The following is a 26,214-nucleotide window of genomic DNA, read 5'->3' on the forward strand; positions in this document are numbered from 1 at the left end:
GACTCAAAGCTTTGGGACCCTGCACCCGTGTGGGAGACCCGGAAGAGGTTCCTGGTTCCCAGCTTTGGTTTGGCACAATACCAGCTTTTGCGCTCACTTGGGGAGTGAATAACCAGACGGAAGATCTTCCTGTCTCCTCCTCCTCCTCTCTGTATATCTGACTTTGTAATAAAAATAAATCTTTTTAAAAAAAGAAAAAAAACTCTGCACCTGCATGAGACACCTAGAGGAAGCCCCTGGCTTTGGATCAGCTCAGCTTTGGCCTCTTATTTTTCTTAACAAAAACTACCATTAAAAATATCATGTGTCCAGCACTATTACAAGCATTAACTCATCTAATCATCTTGACTACCCAATGACTTAGATATTTCCACTACCCCCACCTTACAGATGAGGAAGCTAAGGCCCACAGAGGTTTTCCAAGTTCACACAGCAAGCAAACACCTAGTAACCTTCTACAAAATTATATCTGATTTTCTTTGTTGCTACTCACAGCCCTCCCACACACCCAGTAACCTTGCCCTTCCGCTCTTCTCTGCTGCCTCCTGCACGTATTAAAGGTATTAAAGAGATCAGTTATAAAGCCAGCACCCTTGGCTTTCTCATCTAAGTTTGTTGACGTGCCTTTATCATTTGCAGCCGCTGCCTTTTCATTGGTAGCCATTCACAATTAATTTTGCTTGGTTATATTTTTTATAGGCACTGCATCACCTGGTTTACTGATATCCAAACATATCAGCAATAGTTTTTTCATCCCCTGAATTCGCATTGCTACCAAAGCTATCCATCACATTTGTCAGAATGTTTGGGTCTTTAATTAAACCCTGCTGGATACTGTACATGCTTCCATTAGCTTCTTCTAATTGACATCCCTCCGAGTCATGTGCACTGGACTCTCAGGTGGCTCACTTTGCAGCTTTGGTTTATTTAGCTTTATTTTGCTTTCATAAATGGCCTAAGGGCTTAGTTAATACACACTCAAGTATTTGCTAAGACCTACTGATTTGCATTTACTCACACTCTCCCAATTATTCACTGATTTTTTGTTGCCAAACTTTGTTCTTTTCTGGTCCTTCACCCCTAAAGGATGTGGATTTTTTTTTTCTCATTGACATGAAAAAAGAAATTTAAACATTTAGAGAAGTGGATTAGTGTCTGAAGTAGGGTCAGGACGTCAGAAGTTGAATGTGACAAACTCAGCTAGTGGAGAGCTGCCCAGAAGCCCGGCAGCATGAATAGATTGCAGTGAACTTTTCATTCGAGTCCCTGCTGACTAGAGGAAGAGAGAGTGACAGAGAACAACCCAAAGACACCTGCCATGCATCACCTTGGCCTTGCTGGCAAGCTCTCGCCTGATGTTGGTTCCCATCACAGCCATGCATCTGTGCCTTCCCCACCAACTTCTCCCCAGACACCAGCACAGCAGAATCTCCAGAACATAGCCTAGAATCCCAACTCCTGTTACTCTTGCACTTCCCTATGCCTTCTCTAACTCTGGCCATACCAAGAGCAAAAGCCTTGCTTGAGAGCCCCTCCAGCTCTTCTTTCTCAAGTACCAAGTAACACGGCAGGACTCACAGGCCCCAATGTTGTTTTACTTTAAAACCATTTCACACTTGGACACTTGATCCGAGTCTAGACTGGGCTTGTTGGGGACAGGGAAGAACTCCAGGTAATAGATAGTGTAAGAGTTGTGTGCTCTGAGGAGCCATATATAGCTTGTATCACCGTGTGGTATTAGATAAACTATTTTTAAAAATTGAAATGATTCTCTGAAGTGATACTCAATAAACTTTTTCTAACTGAGAAGACTCTCAAGTGGTATTCAGCACAGCACATCTCTCCTTACCCTGGCTCACCTCTAGGTAATCAAAAGAGCATTTATAGAAGGATGAGACAAACACAATTATGAAAGTAAAATGAAGGACCTAAATAAAAAATCACAGAACAAGAGGGTAATTCTATTCACTCTTTCATATTTCATTATTTGATAACATCAGAAGATGAACCCATCAGAATTGCTTTGGCAAGTGCAAACAGAAACGTGCCTGATCAATATTTATTAAAACCTTCAAAATGGCAGAAGGAGTTGAGCAGACTACTTAATGGACTGAGTAATTATTCATACAAATGGGCTTTGACCAAAGGCAGTGCCAGACCAAAGAGACACAATTTTAATTGTAGTGAATTTAAAATGCAGATCTTCCTCCAAGCCCTGTTGTAGAAAACTTAATTTAAAAAATTATCTGATGTGGCCAAGAGTGGCATACAAATCCTTTAAGTCACTGAGGAGGAAATTTCAACCATAGATGTTTTAAGTGTAGAATGCTAGCTAAGCTAAGAAAGTTGCTAGCTGAGGAAGCAAAAATGCAAATTTCTCCTTGTTTTGGTGACCATAGCCAAGCTGCAGTTTGTGCTGCTGCCCAGCAGTGGTGGGGACATCCCAGAGGGATCTCGTTCTGAGTGGCTGTCACAGCCCAGAGAAACACGGCGGCTGCTGCTGCTTCAGGAGAACGGCACGCCGACCTGGACTCTTCACCCCGTCCCTCACCCAAGTTGCAGCATGGTGGAAGGACGGTGCTCACCAGAACCAACCTAGCGTGTATCTGCCCTTCAAGATCAGTGCTTTAGCTGCAGGCTGGTGTGTCTTCATGGGAAGAAAATGGAGTTGGGTGACCCCAGACTCCACACAGGCCTTGAAAGCTGCACACCGCAAGCCAGCCAGGCCCCAGGATGATTTTCAGCAATGGAAACAGTGTCTTTCCTCAAGACCTCTCTATTTTGAGTCAGAACAAAGTACCATACCGTAGCCCTTGAGGCAGACATGTTGTGATGTGGGTAAGATGCTCCCTGGCTCCCCCACCTCCCACAATTGAGTGTCTGTCTGAGTCCCAGCTTGTCTCGGCTCTCAGTTCCTGCTGGTCAACCCTCAGTAGCTGTGTCCTTGCCAGCTGCACTTCTTAGCTCCAGGGAGGCTGGCACTGGGGGAGGTATCCAGAAGTGAGAAGAGTTTTCTTTGTCTTCCAGATAAACCATCCGCCTCACTATGGAGTACACGGCTGTGCCACCAATTGGATACTGCCTGGCTTTTCTCTGCCTTAGCTTTCTCATTCCTGAAAAACAACTTCTTTCACATTACAATTTCCAGTCAGGTCTGCAGTAAACTCTAGGTTCTTTGAAAGGGAAGACAAATAAAAGCAATTATGTTGTAATTTTAAATAACAATGTATTTTGACATAGGATTGCTGTCTGGTTCACTATTGGTCAGGAAGGTGCATCCAACCTGAGTTTACACTTGTTCACAATGTTTCCTGATCAGTTGCTTCTGCATCTTGCCTACTATTGGTTGGGGGGGGAAAAATCCATGTTGGTTGATTTTGATGGACATGTTGTTAAAGAACCAAGCAGGAGGTACTGGAAGAGTTTTAAAATCCTAAAATGCCAGTGTTTAAGTAGCATGGCTATAACCCAACTTTCACACGGGAATAGCATTTGCCCAAGGTTGCAGAACTAGTTAGAAGAACAAGGAAACACACAACAAGAACCCAAACAGTACATACTCAAGAGTTCAATTGTGTTCGCAGTCCTTCTGCTCGAACCCACCCTCTGTCACCTATGGAATGCCTGTCTGGTTTGTGGATTATCCAGGTCTACTTGCTCTCCTCTGTAATGCTGAATGGACAGTGGACACAGATTGGATGCTTCACCCTACAATTTCCTGGACCTGGACCACTGGGTTGTTATTAAAGTGCTCAAAAAGCCTCAACCACACTGAGCACTCCTAACCTAAAACCCAAACTCTAAAATGTTCTCAAATCCAAAACTTTGTGAGCACCACCAGGGTGCCACAGGTGGCACATTTCATGCCTGATGCCATGGCGTGACAGCTTAGCATCCCTTGAATGCACCGGGATCCCATATGGGCACCAGTTCTAATCCCGGCGGCCCCACTTCCCATCCAGTTCCCTGCCTGTGGCCTGGGAAAACAGTTGAGGATAGCCCAAAGCTTTCGGACCCTGCACCCACATGAGAGACCTGGAAGAGGCTCCTGGCTCCAGGTTGGCTCAGCTCCAGCCGTTGTGGCTGCTTGCGGAGTGAACCATCGGTTGGAAGATCTTGCTCTCTGTTTCTCTGCCTCTCTGTATATCTGCCTTTCCAATAAAAATAAAAATCTTCAAAAAAAGGAAATTTATTTAATCCACGAAAGGGGTGGAGCATAAGAACATATACCAAGATGCAGGCTATAATGGACTTCCATGAGCCATTACTTTTTCTCCATAATCATTCTGTGTGATCCATAGATTCTCTATGACATATATGTCAATTTCCCAATCAGAGAAAGACAAACTATGAAAACCTTGCAAGGTCTATCCTCCCTTCATGAAAACATCCTTCTCTCTACTGGTTTAGGGTAGTCAGCACCTCATCTCATGATACCATTGAAAAGGAAACAAAAATCCATTGAGAAGTACAGCCAGTTCTTAAGATAAAATTATGTGTTTGTGCGAACACAAAGTGTCAGCATTGTGCTGTTACAGGCTGTGATCACGAGACAACTGTGTGTGTGTGAGAGAGAGAGAGAGACAAAAACATGCCAGGCCTCTGCTTCTCTGGCCCTGCAGCCACTCACCCTCTCTGCTCCCGACCTTGTAGCCACTGTCTGCAGAAATGCCTCCTCATATTGTGTCCCAGCCCCCTGAGCCACTGGGAGCTCTCTGTGCTCCTGAAAATGAACTGTGGTCCAAGTCTAGCAGATAGACCCTAAGTGAAATAACTCACTCTGCAAATCCTGAGCTCAAAAGTATCACTGACCCCCCCACTGGGCAGCAGAGTGCCAACGCAGACTCAAACAGGATGCCCTAAAAGCCACAGCCCCAGTAGCCCTGCCTGATAACAAAAACCAGGCTTTCATTTTCCTGGGCCTCAATAAAGGCTGATCAATTATTTATCCCCATCGGCTTCATGATTTCATCTCAGTCTGTCAGTGTTTTTCATGGAAACTCATGCTAATTGTATGGTTTGGGGTATTTTCCTGTTTTCTCTTTGGGGCCCCTTACAGCACTCTTTCCTACCTTCTAACCGTTGAGATGCCAATTTAATATTTTTGCTACTGGGTATCATTCCGAAAGATAAATGAATTTCATTCTATCTTTAAATATTTATATTTCCTTATGATCTAATACATCATCGTGGTTATGGGGTATTTCTTCCCCCTGACTATAGAAAATACACCATCAGTTACCTGTCAATTTTGTTGACTAACTCGGCTTTGCAGTTCCGGAGCACTGCTTAGCCAAGGCTCTTACAGCCTGCTTCAGTCTCCCAGGCCACTTGTATGCATCATTTGGGGATTTATAAAGGTCTTCACTGTACAGAGCATATTGAAACACAAAGGCCTTAAGCAGCATGCCCTTTTTCACTTATCACACTGAAAGATCCAGGACCAGAAAGTGAAGCATCTTTGGTTGGTTGTTAGTTCCCAGCACAGAACAGCTGTCTGCAGAAAACCAGCCAGTATCCCTGGAAACGGTTCATCTGATTTTTCAAAAGAAATCCAATTTCACCTGAGCTGATGGCTTCAATGTTGCTTCTTAAGATAAATGATGAAAATATCAACATCATAATGCCAGGAAACCCAATTCCTCTGGTTTAATCTCATTGAAAAGCATCAGAAACCATTTATCGGTGCTGTCACCTTCCACAGTGTCTCCGAAGGCGTAAAGGATGGGGAGGCTTGTGTGAGTTTCCTGCCACCCTGACTCTGCTGCACACTTAGTGGGTTCAGCACCCCGGTGGGTGGGGCCAGCAGCACCCCCACATGGGGCTTGTGAGTTCACTACACTCGAGAATTCTCAGCTTTGGAAGGATCATGATCCCCAGATTCTCTCCTTCCATCTGGTCAGTCTAGATGCTTACATGGGTGGTCCTCCGTCAGCAGTATATCCTAGACCATTCTCGAAACAGGTAGCATTCTCCCTCACCTGTCTAAGGGAAATGTGACACTGCGTCTCATTTCTCCAAAAAGCCACCATATCAGGGAGGAAGGCATGGTGCACCAAGGCATGCATGATGCCTCTTCCTACAACATCAGCCTTTCTCTTAAAACATCAATTCTAGATGCCAAAAGATACACTGAGGAGGAGGGTAAGAAAGCTCACATGGGCTTCACACTAAGCATGAAGCTTCAAAAACGTTCCTGACTGTAGCTGCTATTAGGCACCTAAACCCCTGGATATTACAGTTCATTTCCCTGTTCTATGAGAAGTACTTCTAGGGTGGGCCTTCTAGTGCCCCTCTTGAGACAGAGACATCCCATTGAGTCTCCAGGTTCTAGTCTCAGCTCTGCTTCCAGCCCAGTTTCCTGCTAAAATACACCCTCGTAGGCAACAACAACGGCCCAATTGCTTGTACTCCTGACACCCACATGGAAGACCTGGAGGAAACTTTCTTCAGCCTGGCTCAGGGCAGCTGTTACAGCCATTCACAGTTGACCAGCAGATGGAAGAACTCCCTCCCGCAACTTACCCACTCATCCTTTTAAACCATCTTTTCCTAAAATGTGTTTCTTTGGAAGAGTTACAGAGTGAGAGGCAGAAAAGGCAGAGAGGAGCGATCTTCTGGTTCATTCCCCCCAATGACCACAACATCTGGGGCCAGGCCAGGCAAAACTCAGGAGCTTCATCAGGGTCTCCTACATGGGGAGCAGAGAGCCACATACCTAAGTCATTTTCTGCTGCCTTCACAGGTGTTAGCAGGGAGCTGGATAAGGAATGTGGCAGCCAGGTGGGATGCCAGGGTTGCAGGCAGCAGCCTAGTCGGCCCCACCGCAGTGCCAGCCCCATTTTTTTTTGTAAAATGCATCTATTCATATTCAGAAGTATCTTTGTCAAGATTCCTAATATCAGTTTCAACATTATTACATATTTTTTGATGTTGGGTCAGTCAACATCACATATGGGCATGCCAGTTCAAGTTCCCACTGCTCTGCTTCTGATCCAGCTCCCTCCTGTTGAGCTCTGGAAAGCAGCAGCAGATGGCCCAAAGTCTTGTGGCCCTGCCACCCACGTGTAAGGCCCAGATGGAGTTACAGGTGCCATCAGGCTTTTGTCTAGCCTAGCCCAACTGTTGTAGTCATTTATGAAGTGAACCAGTGGAACTAAGTTTAATTAGAGTACATTAATTAGAAAAGGAAGCTTAGCAGAACAGACACAAAAACTCTACTTGATCATTCCCACTTAAGTAGCATTTCACCGACTATTCTGGAAATTGTGCAGGTCCTAGAATGTATCCCATACCCCAAGGATGACTTTGTGTTTCCATAGGATGTTCTTGATGAAGAAGAGACAAATCTGCAGTCCTCAGCCCAACAATGTAGGATTTTCTGATACTGATGATGTGTAGAATCCAATTGCCTGGAGTCCCTGTCTGGTCCTGTTCCCTGCATCCTGCCTGGAGTCCCTGTCTGGTCCTGTTCCCTGCATCCTGGCAAAGCTCCCTTTTGTGGTGGGAAGGGAGAAGGAAGTGAGCCAGCCATCCCCGCAAAGCTGCAGGAGCAGAGCTGGCTCACAGCTCATGCTCAACATGACCGTGACAGTGGAAGTTGTGGCCTCCGGTGGTTTAATGTTGGTTTTAGGAATGGCCAATGGTGACCCTTTCCCTTTTCTGATTCCCACTTTCATCTTTTCTCTGCCCCATATTTGCTCTGTTCCACATTTTGTTACAGGCATTACTTTTCATAGTCAAGTGGCTCTCAAGTCCCCTCCTTTTTGCTGAAATTACAGCCAGTTCCCTCCCAGATCCCTCTATGTTCTGCTGTCACATTTACCATCTAGTAGCATAACTTCAGGTGGTACCTCTGCTGTCAACAGGGCCTTAGAGGTGGACAGGTGCCTTGGGTCCACTTAACTCAGTTCTCCTTCCATGATCCAGGTTTCAAGCACTCTGCCTTCGCCTGCCACTGTCCCCTACACTGCTCATTCTAACCAGATCCTTCTTCCTTGGTTTTGTTTGCTTTCTTCCTTCCATCTAAAACTTGATGTCTCTGACCTTGGCTATAAATTCATGGCACTTAAACCTCATTTGTGATACCTGGGATATTCTTGAAAGTGCTATGTGTCTGAACAAACAGTACCTGGCTTCAAGTCAGGAATCATGGTTTGCTTCCTGGCAAAGTTAGAGGACTTTGCTAACTTCTTTGTGTTTTATTTTCTTACAATACAGAGAGCTCTGTGCACAGCAGAGCCAAGCAGCCCAGTGCATCGTTACCCTTATTTTTCTCTGCCTTTCTTTTCCTTTCCTTTCCTAGTTGTCTGTGAGCTCCTTGAGGAAGGGACCTCATCTTTATCACGGCATTCTATGTAACATCCATGACATTACTGTCGATACATTGCTATTACATTTCTAGCAGTGAAGGTACCCAGCACATACCTAGCACAGTAGTAAGCACCAAGTGTTTTTTGTGTTTGTAAGTTTAATTCTAACAACCTGAAGATGCAGGCACAGTAGGTATCCCATTGTAGAGAGGAGAAAGCAATGTATTTTGCAAAGCTTCCAATGGATGATTGAGTAAGTAGGGGATTCAGTGAAACAAAACTCTTGACAATGCCTGCGAGATGATTGTTCTCTTTCGGGGTTCCCCACCCCTACTTCTCTTTCTGTGGCTTCCCACAGACAGTGCAAAATGAGGAAGAAAATCTAGAGTGTCTGAGCCCTTGACAGATGTGGGGTCTTTCTCGGTCTTCAGTCTTCTGCCTTGTTACAAAGCGAGCCCCAGTAAACTCCGTCAGGATGGAGCTGGGTCTTTGTTCCTGCGTTGATTTGTGGGACCTTAGAGCAGTGAACATTTCTGAAATAAGCACAGCAACCAGGGTAGAATTCCAGTTGGTGGCCATGGAGGTGCTGAGCAGTGTCCCTTCTTGCTCCCCTAGGCAGTACTACGAGATGCTGTACAACACGGCCGATGAGCTGCTGAACCTGGTGGTGGACCAGGGTGTGAAGTACACGGAGCTCGAGTACACCCACGCGCTGACCCTGCTGCACCGCAGCCAGACAGGAGTGGGCGACCAGACGACCCAGAACATGCGGCTGCAGCGGCTCAAGGAGATCATCTGTGAGCAGGCTGCCATCAAGCAAGCCACCAAGGGCAAGAAAATCACCACAGTCTAACCAAGCACATGGCAGCACGGGTGGACGGCTGGCCCTTCCTACTTGCTCCATCAGACCCACTTGTTTTCCAAGCTTGTTTGGCATAGTCCGAGCTGACTTAATTTTCTCTCTACTGATGACGAGAAGACATAAGGATGTTTCCCCTTTTAGTTTGGGAACCCTAAAGGATGTGTTGAACTAACAGCTGCTTCTAGAGACCTAGAGCAAGACAAGGAAGGGCTGTGTCCAGTTGGTGGTCTCTGCAATAGGAATGGATGAATTGGTAACCCCGGCTTCGTTTGTTGCTATTGCCCAACATAGATAAAATTCCATCCTTGGAAATCAAACTGGCACTAAATTTTAGTCTCCGCCTAAAAACCACTTATTAGGGTTCTGTTATGCAACAGGAGTTTTGCTCCCTTAACCTTGTCAGTTTACAACTTAATAAAATAAATAGGTGCATTACTTTTTGTCTCTCTTGCCAAAATCAAGAAATTGACTTCAAATAAATGGCTTCTCTGTGGGCTCAAATTTTCCCTAGTCCAGCAAAATCTCTTTGGGGCTTAAAAGATTGGGAAAACTCCTGTTATCCCAGCCCTGAAAGAACTTGGTGTTCTGTAGCTAGTGCATGGATTCTAAGTTTTTTTTTTCTTTTCTATTTTATTTTTGCTGTTTCAAAACCATAGAATTAGTGACCAACATGGAAGAATAATGACTCAGCCCTGCACTCAGTCCTCCTCCCACCCGTTTTCAGGAGAAAATAACGGTGACACAGCTTTTCACCTCCCTTGAGATGCCACTGGAGGTCAGATGATTCTAGATGCTCACTGACTGTCCTTTTGAGTTCCTAGGTTTTTGTCTCCTTAAGGAGGAGCCCAGGTCAGTTCAGCTAAATGCACAGGACAGCCGCAACACTTCTTCTTGCAGCCACCAGGTGGGGCTGTTCCTGGCATGCTGGTCCCCAGTAATGTCACAGGGGCAGCAATGCAAGGACTGAGATGACACTGGAAAAGTCAGGAAAACCCTTTGTCCCCATCCATGTGGTCGTGCACCATGACCTCCTGGCTGGGAATGTTAGACTTCCATGCACAACTGTGGTCTTGGTGGGCAAAATGGAAAATTAAAAAAATGTTTTGAGAGGCTGACATGTGGCATATTGTTTTCTTTATGTTCTTCATTCAGTACACCATCCCTAGGAGCTACATAAATGTAAACTGCTGCTAAGCTTGAGGTCAAATACACATTCATCAAAGAGGACATCCTTATCAGTGTGGGAACTCTTGAATGCAAATTGACACAAAGATACAGTTGGAATAGTAGAGCAGGTTTGAGGGTTGTAAATGGCAGGGTGCAGCTGGAAGATGGCCTTCCAGGACCTCGGCAGATCTTTGCAGAGGCCTGAAGGGAAAGAAGTTGAACATCTGTAAGAGACAACCATGGAAAACTGCCCTGAAACAATCACTGAAGAGCCACATCAACAAGTGGGGTGAGAAGGGGCAGATGGAGCGACACTTAGTGGGAAGCTACCTGAATGGCTGTAACTCCCAGTCCACATCCCTCGGCCCCCGAGTCCACATCCCTCAGCCCCCCAGTCCACATCCCTCGGCCCCCGAGTCCACATCCCTCGGCCCCCCAGTCCACATCCCTCGGCCCCCCAGTCCACATCCCTCGGCCCCCCGAGTCCACATCCCTCGGCCCCCGAGTCCACATCCCTCGGCCCCCCCCCGTCCACATCCCTCGGCCCCCGAGTCCACATCCCTCGGCCCCCCAGTCCACATCCCACAGCACCCAGTCCACATCCTGTGTCTTTTCTGTCCTTCCCAGACCACTGCAGTGGCAGCAGTGTTTCCAACAGAGCAGCATAAGAGTGAGAAGTCTCAAGATAATTTTAACAGACATGGAAAAGTTATGCAGGAAGATATAAATTAGCCTATGTGTGCGAACCAGAGGAAAATGAAGCCCCTGAGAAAGGAACCAGCCACTTTTAGCTGTCTTGGCAGCAGACCAGTATTTCATATTACAAAGTCCTACCTGTACCCCGTAACTTTGTAGGTCCCAGCCTTTCTCCCAAGGAAGGTACCCCTAGGGAGTCCTCTCTGCTTGATGTCAAGTGGGTTACCCTGCCAGACAAGAATGGGTCATAGAACCTTGGGAGGAATTTCTCAAGTTACACTAAACAAACCATTTGTCCAGGGGGAAGAGAAACAATTGGAAGTCCTGGACTGCACTTCCTTATAAGCACATTCTGAATGCAGACTGCAGTTCAGCTCCTCCCCAAGATTCTCACCTGGTTCATCAGGTGTATTTCTCTCAGCTTTTTGCCATGATGTTTGGTTCATCGGGTATATTCTCTGTTAAACAGTGTAACTGCTTACCCTAATATAAATGGCCAGGCACTCACAGATCTTTCTGGAACCAGCCCATCCATCCTGATGGGTACCTACCACATTAGACCTAGGTACCTTGCTTAACACTATTGCCTGAAAGCTGAATTTATTCTTGCACAAAGACAAGAACCTGTGAACACTGCCAACTTAAAGCACAACATCCAGCAGGGCTCCCATTTAGACACGAAGGTGAAATAAACATCTCCCCAAACAATCAGAAATTGAAAGAATTTGCCACTACATGCCCAGCTCTACAAATGATACCTAAGGATGTGGTACACACACTAAGAGAATGATGATCACCATACTGAAAGAATGTGATATTAGAAAACTAGTAAAGGCAGAAAGGAAATCCAAAGCAAACAATGAGAATATTGATAGAAAACTGGAGGGACCAAATTGTCCACTTTTTTTTTTTTAAAGATTTATTTATTTTCATTGGAAAGGCAGACCTACAAGGAAGGAGAGACCAACAGAACACTCTTCCATCCACTGGTTCATTCTCCAAATGACCGCAATACCCATAGCTGAGCTGATCCAAATCCAGAAGCCAGGAGCTTCTTCCAGGTCTCCTACCCAGGTGCAGGGACCAAAGGCCCTGGGCCATCCCCAACTGCTTTTCCAGGCCACAGCAGGGAACTGGATGGGAAGTGGAGTGGCTGGGACATGAAATGCTGCCTATATGGGATCATGGCATGCAAGGTGAGGACTTTAGCCACTAGGCTACCACACAACCAGACCCCAGGTTGTTACCATTTAACCCCAAGTGCAAGTAGCCTAAACTTTCAACCAAAACATACAAACTGGCTGAATGGATTAAAACCCACCTATTCGCTACCTACAAGAAACACCTCCCCAACAAACATGCACACAGACTAAAAGGGAAAGTAGAAAAAGATATTCCATGCTAACAGAGAACAAGCAGGTGTAGCCATCCTAACAAAATAGACTAACACAAAAAGCACTATAAGAGATGAAGAAGTTCATTGCAGAATGATTAAAAGATCAATTCAACCAGAAATGACTGTAGCAAATATTTGCACCTACTACCAGGGCACCTAGCTATGTAAAACAACAAAAGGAGACAAAGAATCCATTAATAGGGGACTTCAATATCATACTGTCAAAAAATATTTTTATTGAAAAGGCAGATTTACAGAAAAGGAAAGGCAGAAAAAAAAAGATGTTCCATTCCCTGGTTCATTCCCCAAGTGGCCGCAACAGCTAGAACTGAGCAGATCAGGAGCCAGGAGCCTCCTCTGAGTCTCCCATGTCAGCCAGGGAACAAGCCTCACCAAATTCAACAAAAGTTAAAATCATACTATGGATCCTTTCTGATCACCATGGAATGTAACTGACAAGCAAAAATTCAGGAAACCACGTAAACACATGCAGACTGGGAACACACACACACACACAACTGAATGAGCAGTAGGTTATAGAACACATAAAGAAAAACTCCCCAAAATAAAGATGATAGCAAAACATATCAGCACATATGGGATGCAGCAAAAACAGAACTAAGAGGGAAGTTTAGAGCAATTAGTGCTTTTATCAAGAAGTCTGGCATCAAATAAATGATCTATCAACACAGCTCAAGGCCCCCCCCAAAAAATTAAAATGAAATAAAAACAAGATTGAAACAAAAAAATAACCTCAGTGAGTTGATAGACCATTAGTCCAACCAACAGAGAAGACCCAAGTCAGTAAAATCAGAAAGGAGAAAATCATAAGAGAAAAATATATCCATAAACACTACAGATATTTAACTTATCAGGAATTGCTGCAAACTGCTAAATGCCAGCACATTGGAAAATTCAGACACAATGGATAGGCTTCTGGAGGCATACACTGAACACGTACAGTCTACTTATGTGGAGCCATGACGACGTAAATATGCCAATAACTAACAGAGTAAATCAGTAAAACACTCTCCCAACAAAGAAAATCCAGGACCAGACGGCTTCATTGTTCAATTCCACCACACTTTAATAGCCAATTCCAATTTTTCACAAACTATTCAAAGTAATTAATAGGAGGTAATCTCCCCAAATTCCTTATTTAAGCCAGAATTACCTTAATTCCAAAGCCAGGAAAATATACAAAGAGAACCACAAACCAGTACCCCTAATGAAGACAGATGCAAAAACCCTCAAGAAAACACTAGCTAACTGAATCCCAAAACACATCAGAAACATCCACCCAGATCAAGTGGGATTTTATTTCTGGTATGCAAGGATGGATCAACATACACACATCAAATAATATAGCATGCTAAACAACCAAAGAATTAAAACCATGATTATCTCAAAAGATGCAGAGAAAGCATCTGAGAAAGATAACATCCTTTCATGATGAAAACTTTAAGCAAGTCATAGAAGAAACACTCTATAATACAGTCAAGGAAATTTGTGAAAAACCCATAGCCAGCAACATATTGGAGGGGCAGAGTTGGAGGCATTCCCCTACGGTCTGGAACCAGACATGCATGCCCACTGTCACCACTGCTGTCCGGTGGAGTCCTGGAAGTTTTAGCCAGAATGATTGGGGGACAGAAAGTGAGGAGGGAGATACAAATTGGACAGTAAGGAAGTTACACTATCTGTTTGCAGATGACATGAACCTCTATTTATGCAACCGAAAGACTGCCCACTGATTGTTGGAACTCATGACAGTTTGGTAAAGCTATAGATATAAAATCAACACACAAAAGTAAAAGCCTTTGTATGTATAACAATTGCACGGCTTACAAAGAAGTTGTAAAATCACATTCACAATAGTTGCAAAAAACATTTCAATAATTTTTAATAAATTTTACCAAAGATGTGTTGACTCTATGATAATTACAAAGCATGAAAGAAAGAAATAATAAAATATCCCCCAAATGGAAAAATCTTGAATGTTTGTTCATATATCAGTAGGATACCGAAAATATTTTTATTATCAAAAGCAATTTATAAATTCAATGTGATCCAAATCAAAATATCCATGACATTCTTCTACAATCTAGAGAAATAATGCTGAAATTCACATGGAAACACAAGAGGGCCCAGATAGCTAAAGAAATCTTCAACAACAAAAACAAATCTGAAGGCAGCACAATATCAGACTTCTAGATGTACTACAAGGTAGTTACAATCAAAACAGACACGAAGATAAATGAAACAGAACAAATCCCAGAAATGAACTCACACATCTGTAGCCAACACATTTTTGGCAAACAAACAGAAAACAATCACGAGGAGCACTCATTCACCAACACAAGCCAATCGGTATGCCCCCTCACCCTGGGAGTACTCATTCACCGGGACGCTGACTAGAATCCCCTCACTCCAGAAGCACTTGTTTAGAACACAGTTTCTGCAGGGACTTCCATCCTAGTGCACTGTGTTTATTCCTGCACATTTCAAATATATCTCCTTCACAGCTGGGAACCCTTGATGATCCAGTGAGAATGCATACCTCAAGTGTCCCTGCCCCAAGAGGACAAGCCCTGCCTCCAAGCACCAAAGGACAAGTTCACTGCTGAGTGGGTCCCTATCAGCCCAGAAAACAGACCCAAACTCCTATAGCCCACACTCCTCAGATAGCCATCCCACAGAAGCTGTGACAACCCTCTGCCTAGAGTCCGGCCCTTTACTGAATGACCTCATCTCAGAGGCCTCAGCCCCTCTCCAGAACTTCATCTGTACTTTAGTATTTTCCATGCTCAATAATCCTGACTTTGTGTTTCAGATAGCATTGAAAGGAAAAACTCCAACACAAACACACTGAATGGGCACTCTAGTAATTAGTAATTGGCTCTGCCATGTCACATCCACAAATGCTTTCCTTTGCTGGTTCACTCAAAGGCCCAGCTTTCCGTTGTGGCAAGGACGAGTTATGCAGTGACAAGTCTAAGAGTTAGACCTCAGTCCCATGGAAGCTATGACTTCATCTGCTTCTTACAGCAGCTTTCTCCATTATGCTCTGGGCATAGCCCACGGTGCTCCCCACAGGCTCCAATACTCTTCCATTTGGGGAGATATCTCCTAGGAATGCATCATCGGCCTGACTTCTGCCACTGCTCTCCGCTTTGTCCTTCCAGAATCTTGGGACCAAGATGACACACTATGTCATCAGTGGCTGGAGCAGCCTGGAGATTCACCTTTAGATGTTTCTTGATGGAACCAATGGATTCCAGTCTCTCAGGTCTCAAAAGGGACCAACATGACCACCAATGATTGATTTCCAGCCCAGGTTCTTACCTCCTATAGAAACAGTAACCAGAGACAACTACTGTGCGCAGAGAGAGTGGCTGTGAAAGAACACCCATGAACAGATGTGGGCAGAGAGTGACCCAAGGGCTTGAGCTCCAGTTACCCACATGGTAGACCTGCACATAGGAAAACACCCATCATGAGTGGGTCAAGGGTTGCTTATCAACAGGAAAAGAAGCAGCACCTCTAAGTAATCCGGAGACATCCCAGCTGAGCGAGGGGACAGTCTGCCAAAGAGAAGCCCATGGTAGAATCAGCTCTCTCCTGCCTTCCACCTCTCTGTTGGAAAGGGGTTAGTACCCCAATTCGAAACACAAATAGGCCCTTGGCCTGGATGCAACAGGTGTATCCTGGGAAGCCAGTGTAGCAACAGCTACAGAGACAGCTAAAAAGACAGGGCTGCATTGCAGAACGACTAGTGTTGAGCTCACCCAAGCCCTGACTGCCTGCCTTGTGAAACCGCCGCACTGTGCGGCTCAGCTGGGGCGACCTCTGTAAGACGAGGGCATAGATGGTTCATAGGTGAAGACCAGGGCCCAGTAGGCTCAAGCAAGGGTCACTCCTTTTGGGGTAAATGTGACCAGAAGGCCATAAAAGGACGTGTTCTAGTAGGCCGGGCGTCTCCTGATCAACCAAATTTTGCCTGAAAAGCAAAGCATGTGCTGAAAGACACACGCCTGAGCAGGAATGTCCAACACATGGAGCACAACTTGGAGGGAGGGTAATGAGAGTACACGGTCACTCGGCTCTGCGGAAGGGTTCTGCTCTCCTAACTAGTCACAGTGGTTACAAGAAGTATATAATTAATAAGTACATGACCAGATGTAAAATACAGTGGAATTTCTTCCTGAAGTGGAAGTAATGAACTGTACACAGCTGGAAGCAGTTGCCCTAATTTGGCTCAGATGGTAGAGCTGCCTGGAATTTTGAAGAGGTGTAGTAAGATGCATACCACAGGTTTACACCTGAAAACAACTAATCGTATTCCAACTGGGCCAGGATGTAATGAGATAGAGCTAATTATCACAAGTGTAATGAGATGCAAAAACCATTGGAATGGAGCTAGAAATTTCTTTGAAAGTGAACTCAGAGGCAAACACAAAGACAGACTTTCAGGTAAAGAGATGAGGTGTGTGTGATCAGATGTGCCCAATTTCAGAGCATGCTTTAAGATCCCTGCCCCAAAGGCAGGTCTGCAATTAAGAAGCTTGCCAGGCACTTCACACACCTGTCGCAGGAGTCCCCTGGAACCCAAGAGTGCAATGTAGCATCAGAGTTGCACATCTATTCTTCACCTTTGTACACACTGCATCTCTGTACACAGCAGTGGATAAAAACAATGAGGTTAGGGGCTTTCTGCTGAGTACACCTCCCTTTTATTGGATCCCACTCAGAAATGTGGCCTCGGATTCTTACTGATTTTGCAATTGCAACTCCAGGAGGAACCAAACTTGAAACAGAAAAACTGGAGGTCTCCTCATCCCAAACTTCCTCAAGTACCTACCAGCTGAGGGTTTATTTACTGTGAGATCAAGAAACCATTAACAGCTGGGTTTTGCAGTTGTTAATTCCTGATGGCTAGCATGTTATTTCTCGAACGCATAACACGAGTCAGATGCTGTGCTAAGAGCTTTCTGTCCACCTTATTCATCCAGTGCTCACAAGCATCCTATGTTACAATCATCCTCACTTTAAAGCGGAAACTATGGCTCAGGTTGAAGGTTCTGCCTCAGATCCTGGATGTGGCCAGGCTCCACCCACCATCAAAATTCATGTTCAGAACCCTTCTAGGTTCTTTAATCTGAGACAAACCATGCACAGGAGGCAATGTGAAAGGTGGCTCTCACACAACAAGTCTGACCAGCTCCAAGTGATATTTTCTAGTTGTCTGGTGCCTGTCGCCTCCTGCAGGAGCCATTCCTTCACTAAATTGGGGACTGCTGTTCCCCAATTCCCTTTTCTGCTACTTACCCTGACTGCAGGAACTTTACTGTGGCCAACACATCTAGGTCTGGTTGAAATGACTCACATCTGGGCTGCTGAGGCCAGCCTTGTGATAGACTGAATGTTTCAGGTCTAACATTTGGTCCATCTCTGCTGGCCATACTGATCTTGGAGTCACCTTAAACCTTTGTAGGCATTGATCTTTCCTTCTACTCATCTTGGGTTCATTGGCCAGCATTGTTACTGAAAGACAGATTAACAAGAGGAAAGCACAGAGATATAGTTCACCAGGTCCTGGGGTTGCTGAAGACAGGAGATGGTGGAGAAATAGAAGCACAGGCATGAGTTCACTGGGGGAAACTTGGCAAGGAAGGTTTCTTTCTTCACTGTCCTCAGCATCTCTCCAAGTACCGGGAGCGCACCTCACAAGTGGGGGGGCGGTCTTCAGACCTGCTTACAGGGGAGGTCAGAAACACCTTCCTATGTATTATGACTCGTTACAGGAAAGAGGAAGATCAGAGCATCCTCCCTGAGCACAATAGTTTCAAATTCCTGCAGCTTAACAAACTCAAGTTGCCAAAGTGCCAGGCTGGGGAGCAGTACATAATGAACTTCATCCTTTTTCACAGTTAATCTAAAATTTATTTTTTTAAAAGATTTATTTTTATTATTTATTTATTGGAAAGGCGGATATACAGAGAGGAGAGACAGAGAGGAAGATCTTCCGTCTGATGATTCACTCCCCAAGTGAGCGCAATGGCCGATACCATGCTGGTCTGAAGCCAGGAGCCTCTTCTGGGTCTCCCACGTGGGTGCAGGGTCCCAAAGCTTTGGGCCGTCCTCGACTGCTTTCCCGGGCCACAGGCAGGGAGCTGGAAGGGAAGCGGGGCTGCTAGGATAGAACCGGCACCCATATGGGATCCCGGGCATGCAAGGCGAGGACCTTAACCACTTGTGCCACCACGCCGGGCCCCTAAAATTTATTTTGAGAGACAAAAGAGAAAGAAAGGTCTTTCATTCACTGGTTCACTCCCTAAACGGTCCCAAAGACTAAGCTTGGACCAGGCCAAAGCCTGGAGCCCAGAATTCCATACAGGTCTAGGACGTGGGTGCCTGGGGCTCAAGCTGTTGGGTCATTCTGCTGCTTCCCTGGGTGCACTAGGCACAAACTGGATTAGTCGAGGAGATGCCAAGACACGAACCAGCAGCCTCCTGTGTCACAGCATCACAGACTAGGCCAGCCTCCATCACCTTTTCTAAGGAGCTTGAAGTTCTTCCATTCCCTAAGCCTCAATGCCCAAACTCTTGAGAACAAAGGTGTATTGGATTGTTACAGATATTTTTTAAAGCTTTATTTATTTGATAGAGCTTACAGAGAGAAAGGAAGAAAGAAAGAGAGCTTTAATCTGTTGGCTGGGCCAAACTGAAGCCAGGAGCTTATTCCATTTCTTCCACATGGGTACAGGGGCTCAAATACGTGGGCCACCCTCCACATTTTCCTAGGCCTTCAGTTTGGAGCTGGATCAGAATTAGGACATGAAGTGATGTCCATACAGAATGCTGGCATTCCAGGTGGCAGCTCTGCCCATGACACTGCAGCACTGACCTCAAACTATTATATATGTTCACTAGGAAAAAAAGGCCAGCTCCTGGGACAAGTTTGTGAAGCCACCTGCACGCAGCAGTGCTTCTAGTCCAGGATCTGAGTGTTCCGCAAAACATTTGTCTTATTTGAAAGGCTGAGAAACAGACCTTCCATCTGTTGGCTCACTTCCCAAACACTGGAAACATGCAAGGCTGAGCCAGGCTAGTCAGGAGGCAGGGGTGGCATCTGGGTCTTCCAGGGGTGCCAGGCTCACAGGGACTTGGGTCATTGCCTGTTGATGCCTCACACGTGTGCATCAGCAGAGGAGCCAGGACTCGAACCAGGCATTCCAGCACGAGATGGGGGGCCTCTGTAACATGTCTTAACTAGTGAGCCAGGCGCTCACCCCATGCACACTCCTGGAGTTAAAGTTTGAGGGAAGCAACCAGAGCTGTTTACCTTGAACCTGCCCTGGCTACAGATAAGTGAGATGGTAGGACAAGGATCCAGGGGAAGCTGGGATGGGAAAGGCAATCTACAAGGAGGAGCTGAAGTCAGACTGTGGAAAATTTGTATGTCAACAGGCCCAGAGGCCACGGCAGTCAGCCCCGACTGGATTCCAATCAGGGTTTTAACAGACATCCAGGAATGTGGAAGAGTCTTGAATTGATTTTGCTCGCAGCTGTTGGCTAGCCCCCTTATCTCAGCTCCCATGCATCCTCTATGAACCCTGTAATTAAATATAGTATACCTCAGAATTTTTCTTTCATCACTCATCTGTGAAATGGGATAATAATAATAGCTCCTACTCAACAGTATTGATGTATAAAATGAAAGGTGTTTAGTGCCTGGCAAATAACTATTAGATATACATAATAAATATTTATTAGGTTGTCTATTTCTTCAAGCTTTTGGCCTCATGTCCAGGAAACTGGCCGTTACAAAGAGGGAGCCTATGAGCACAGCCAAGCTGTGCAGCCTGTTGGCAGGGCATCAGCACAGTTGGCATGACCAAGGCAATCACTTATGATATGGGGATATCTGATTTACCAGCAACTTTAGCCCTGCCCTCTCGGAGGGTCACAGCCCTGGGATCAGGGCCTCCAGTGGTTTCCTTTCCTTCTCTCAGTGAGGGTTTCGCATCTCATTGTGTGCAAGTGCATTTATGTGCATCTCAATCACTCTGAAGGTGTCTGTGCCCTTTAGAGCCCAGGCCTTCACAGACCTGAGTGTTGTCTGCCTTGCTTTGAGCTTGTCCTTCTCTTCCCCACTCAGGCCAAGGAATGTCAGACCACGGGTTTCTAATAAGGCCACAAATTGCTCTATGGAATTGAAGTGAGAAAAATATCACCTTTGTGCTTCATTTTCCTAGATCAGAGCTGAGTTCCCACATGCCACTCTCAGTTGGCCAAGTCCAATCATTATCTGTGGTTCACCATGCCCCAGGGAGGTGGGGAGAGTTGTTTCTTCTTTCAGCGGTGATGCTGGCCAGGGAAACCAAGGTGGGAATGAATCATGAGTGAATCCTCATCGCTTTGTCCTTCTGGCCACTCTGCAACACTATGAGGGCCCTGGATCTCTGCTGCCCTGAGTCACTGCAGCAGAGGAGCCAGCTGGGATCACCGAGCCCCTTGCAATGGATGTGTACCATCCCAGACCATACTCACAAGTCGGAAGGGAACACATAAACAACTTGCTCCAACCCTGCACCCACTCTGAGGACTGAGCAAAGGTGGCTTGCTTAGTTTCTGCAGTAAGAGGAGATGGTGCTGTGTGCCTCCCACCACACTTGCCAGCAGGTGGAAAAACGTGGCAAGGCAGTCAGGTCTCCATCTGGGAGGCCCACAGTCCTGACAGAACTCCTGGTGAGAACTCGGGATCTGTTTGCCTTTGCACAGTTGGGAGGCACCAGGAGATGGACCTAGCCCTTCCTGCTGTCCATGTAGGCAAAGCAGATGCAGCTCTAGGTGCCTGGCTCTAGTCTGGCCCTGCTCTGCTTGTTAGGAGCGTTTGCGGAGTTACACAGCAGCTGAAAGGCTACTCTCTTGTCCTCCTTCCCTCCCTTTCTCTTTCTCTGGCTTCCAAATGAGATGAAAATTTAAACAAACAAAAGTAGACCACATACACTTCTCAGCAAGCAAGCACAGAAGTCACCTTTCAACACGCACTGTAAGCACCAAGTCCCCACCCTAGGACCAGTGCTTTATTGGAGAGTTTGCTCCTAGGGTGTAGGATCATCAAGATCAGACCCCATTTCCAGCTGCATCTGAAAAAGGGGCTCTCAGCTCCCAGTGGGGATGGCAGAACCCAAGTGTTGTTCCATATTTAACAAGTGCTGGAGCTACTTGTTTTTAAGTTCATTTCCAAAAAGGTGGAAAACCCATAGTCTTCCAGTCAGCCCTAGGTCATGAACATGTGTCACCACTCAGTTTCAAGCCCTCACGCTCCCAGGTGTACGGCAATCCTGAGAAATCTGCCACAGGACAGTGGGTTCTGGGTGGTCTTCTTTAAACAATTATTTACTTATTTTAACATCTGATGATTTATTTTTAAATAACTATAACTTCTATTTCTAAAAGATTAATTTTTATTGGAAAGGAAGATTTACAGAAAGACCGGGTGATAGAATATTTTTATTTGACAGGTGGATTTTATAGACAGAAAGGAGAAATGGAGAGGGACATCTTTCCATCTGCTGGTTCACCACCCAATTGGCTGCAACAGCTGAAACTAAGCCAATATGAAGCAGGACCCAGGAGCTTCCTCTGAGTCTCCCACAGGAGTACAGGGTCCCAATGTCTTGGGCCATCCTCTGCTAATGTCCCAGGCAATAAGCAAGGAGCTGCATGAGAGGCAGAGCATCCAGGACACAAACCCACACCCATATGGGATGCCAACACTACAGTTGAAGTTTATCTTGCTACAGCACTATGCCAGGACCTTGATATAGTCTTGAAGGACGGTGTTTCTCAGGGTGCTGCCCCTTGAGCTGCCTGTCCCTCATAAATATTCTACCTTTCAGAAGAGACACTAGATCCTTTCGTCCTTTGAATGGGATATTTATCAATTGTCCTATTGGGCATGAGTTCACCCAACCTCAACCTCAGTTTAGAGTTACAAAGAAGGACCTAGTGTGGAGCCCTAGCCCATCTTCCTGGACACAAAAAACCCTAATGAGGTCTGTAAGAACCACAGCTAAGCTCTACCCGCTGAGCTCCCCAAAAACCTGATGTGGACACCCCATGAACTAGTGCATGGAGCTGTGAGTACATCTCCCCTCTCCAACACCTGCACCCTATTGCTGGGCAGGCAGGCTTGCTCTCCATACAGGTAGAACATGGCAGTCACATCACGCCAGGACCTGGAGTCCATCTGGCTTCTGCTGTGCCACCAGCCCTGAGCTTATTAATAAGGTATTGCTGCAGCCCTTGACTTAGCTAAGCTATAAACGTCCTTCATCTGCATGATTAGCTCTTGCCTTCCTGATTAGAAAGCTTCATCCTGTCAAAAACCCACCCTTCTGAATGAATGACTCTTTTCAAAGGAATCAGTTCCCGAAACTGCATCTTAAATTCAACCAAGAAAGAATCGATAGCAAAACAAAACCCCATTATTTTCTGTATGGGATGAGAATAAAGGAACTTCAGAATTTTTAGTTCAGCTCTGGACTTTTTGAAAAACCTACACGAGGGTTTGGCAACAACTGGGTCTGGGAAGAGATAAGGCTAGAAAAGAACTCAGGGCCGTGCAGGAGGTGATAATACATTTTTAGTTTTCCTTGCGGAATCTGGGGTAACTGCTGAGGGATTCTGTAGAGCCTGGGATGGAGGACAGCTTAGTGAATGGCAGGGAGCTCAGTGTGTAGCTCTGGGGAAAGGTGGTGGTTGCTTCAGGGAGCCCGCAGACAGTGCAGGTGGGGACAGATGGATTCTGGAGGAAAGGGAAAGCCTGGGCTCATCCTCAGGTCTTAGCTTCACCTTCCGAGGTTGCTCTTTGACCTCCTCCTTACTCTAACTCACAACCCTGGCCTTGGTGGGAACCGAGCTCAAGCTGGCTCAGCTGGGCACTTTTCTCACCAAATGATCTGCCCAGCATGGTAGTTGGACTCCCCTTGTGATCCTTCATTCAGGGTTCTGTGATACCAATGTGTAAGCTATCATTCCTTCCCATGTTTGGCTCTACAACTAGCAGCAACACTTTTGCTAATTCTGAAGGTTAATATGTGATATACCAGGTCCAGCACAATAGCTCAGTGGCCAAATCCTCACCTTATGGGCGCCGGTTCATGTCCCGGCTGCTCCATTTCCCATCCAGCTCCCTGCTTGTGGTCTGGAAAAGCAGTGGAGGATGGCCTAAAACCTTGGGACCCTGCACCTGTATTGGAGACCCAGTGGAAGCTTCCAATCAGCTCAACTCCAGCCATTGCGGCCACTTAGGGAGTACACCAGTGGACAGATCTTTCTCCCTATATCTTCTCTCTGTAAATCTGCCTTTTCAACAAAAATCTTTTTAAAAAAGTAGTAAGACCATCCCTCAATAGGAAAAACACGAATGGATTTCCAGCCTTCTTGAATCCACCACAGTCCCTAGCTCACAATTTCCAAGAGTTCAATGTCTGCACAAACTTTTAAGTGACTCTCTTGCCTCTCCTCTACTGGGTGGGACTCCAGAAGAGTCCTGCAAAGGGAAAACATCTCCATGTCCTAAAAAATGAGGCCTGTTACAGCAAATGAAAAAACATTCCTTGTGATATCACTGCTACATAAGTGTGGCACAAACCAGAACTGTCTGCCATAACTAGAGAAGCCCTTTCCCGTGAAAGAAATGTAACCAGCCTGCTCTCAGCAGTTCATCTGGCATCACGGCTCAATCTAGGGAGTAGAATCTCCATTGAGGAGTCGAATCAGGACCCAAGGTCACCACTGAGCCTGATCATTCCGAAGGTAGCTGCTTCTAAGCCAAGTCTGTAGAGCAAGTCATAATTCCCAGAGCTGCCATGGAAGCTAGAGTACTTCATCCTATGTCCAACAGAAGACAGATCATCCGCTTTTGGTGTTAGAAACAGCATGAAATCTTCTACCAGGGCACCAAGAACCATTCACAAAGTGACTAAGGGCTGGCTAGAATGTGGCTACTACTCAGCATACAGCAAAATCAAGGCAAGAAGAGCCACTAGGCACCCTGGGAAACCTGGAAGAAAAAACTGACCAAAGAGAAGATCCTAAGAGGTTGGTCGGTCCTCTTATCACACTTTGGTCCCTAGAATCACCTAGGATATATATTTAATCTCAGGAGAGCCATTGCAAACTTCTGATTGCAAATGCCTCTGGCCCTTGCAAAGCTGGCTGTTGGTTACAGAGGGCGCAGCTGTTCCAGATGACCAGTGAGACAAGGTCTCCAGAGAAAGCATTTATTAGGACAGCTCTCCTTGACCCCTAATTTTACCATGAAGTCTCATAATAGATAACAATAGCACTGGCCCAAGCTGAAAGGCAAAACCTTGACTTTCAATTCAGAATATAGATGCTATGTGAGGTGTTAAAATGTATCTTCAAATTTATCAGAACTCTTCAAGATGTAGTGTTGGGGACTTCCAGAACTGTGGAGTAATAGTCTCTCAATGATCTGCTCCTCCACAAAAGCAATACGAATACTAGCCAAATTTCCTAGACTCTGAAAATTACTTACAGCCCTGAAACATCCCAAAGAACATCTATTCTCGCTAGACCACCGCACCAAGCCCAGAAGACCTCTTTCTCCATCTTTCCTTTTCTCCGTAACTCTACCTTTCAAATAAAAACAAATCTTAAAAAAATCAAAAAGCAAAGTAAGACCTGGAATGATAGTGTAGTGGCTAAATTCCTCACGTTGTTGGCACTGGAATCCCATATGGGTACCAGTTTGTGTCCCGGCTGCTCCCAGCTCCCTGCTTGTGGCCTTTCCAATTAAAAATAGTAAAAACTATCATGCTTCTGTAATACTACCCCTGGCTTTATATGCAAAGGAAATAAAATCAGGACTTTGAAAAACTACTTATACTACCATGCTCATGCATTATTTATAATAACTATTATATAGATGCACTCGAAATGCCCAATGACAATTGAATGGGTAAAGAAAATGTGACATGTAGATACAATTATGTCAAGTCTTTAAAAAAAGTGATTTCATTCACAACATAAATGAAACTGAAAGACAATGACAAAATAAACCAGACACCAAAAGACACATAATTTCATTTATAACTTGAACTTTTTTAAAAAGTCAGATTCATAGTGATAGAATAGAATGGTGGCTGCCTGGGACTTGGAAGAGAGGCAATTGTGGAGAATTGGCTAAAAGATTGCTTCAGTTGTATGACATGAGAAGGTTTTGGATACATACATACAGCATGATAAGTATAGTTAACAACATTGTATTGTACGTATAATCCTGCTAAGGGGATAGATCTTATCCACACACAGAGAGGAGAGAAACTGAGGTGCTAAGTTAAATGGTTTGATTGTGGTAATCACTTCACAATGTATACTTGTATCAAAATATCAAGTTGTGCTTCTTAGTTTATTTTTCAATTATATTTTGGTGAAGCTGCAATAATAACAAAGAAAAAGTCTGATTTCCTGATTAAGACAGGAAAAGCAGGAGCAACAAATATAAAAATAGGTAAGTTGCATTATATCAAAATGAAAATTTTCCATGCATCAATCAAAGATCACAATAAATAGGACAATATATCATGGAATGGTAGAAAGGAACTGCAATGCATAAATCTGGTAAGGGGATAATATTCAAATTACATAAAGAACTCCTAGGGTTTGCCGCACAATCCCAAACACTATAATATAAAACCTGAAATCATGAGAGACTAAACATCATTCTTAGTTATTTACATTTT

At 45.2% G+C, this 26,214-nt stretch overlaps 1 protein-coding gene across 2 annotated transcripts in view; it reads left to right on the forward strand.

Moving 5' to 3' along the window:
* Positions 1-26,214, forward strand: part of EXOC4 (exocyst complex component 4) — an 817,909-nt gene that overhangs the window by 519,781 nt on the left and 271,914 nt on the right. Inside the window, exon 18 of one of the 2 annotated variants that reach the window (XM_040987490.1) lies at positions 8,928-10,289. The exons of the other annotated variant lie outside the window; for it this stretch is intronic. Coding sequence (XP_040843424.1) covers positions 8,928-9,165 — 238 coding nt within the window. The 3' untranslated portion in view covers positions 9,166-10,289. Of the gene's footprint in view, positions 1-8,927; positions 10,290-26,214 lie in introns of those variants that run through there. 2 annotated transcript variants of the gene reach the window in all.

The sequence above is a fragment of the Ochotona curzoniae genome, unplaced genomic scaffold (assembly GCF_017591425.1).
Source record: "Ochotona curzoniae isolate NIBS_2020 unplaced genomic scaffold, NIBS_Ocur_1.0 contig_4692, whole genome shotgun sequence".
Classification (NCBI taxonomy): Eukaryota; Metazoa; Chordata; class Mammalia; order Lagomorpha; family Ochotonidae; genus Ochotona; species Ochotona curzoniae.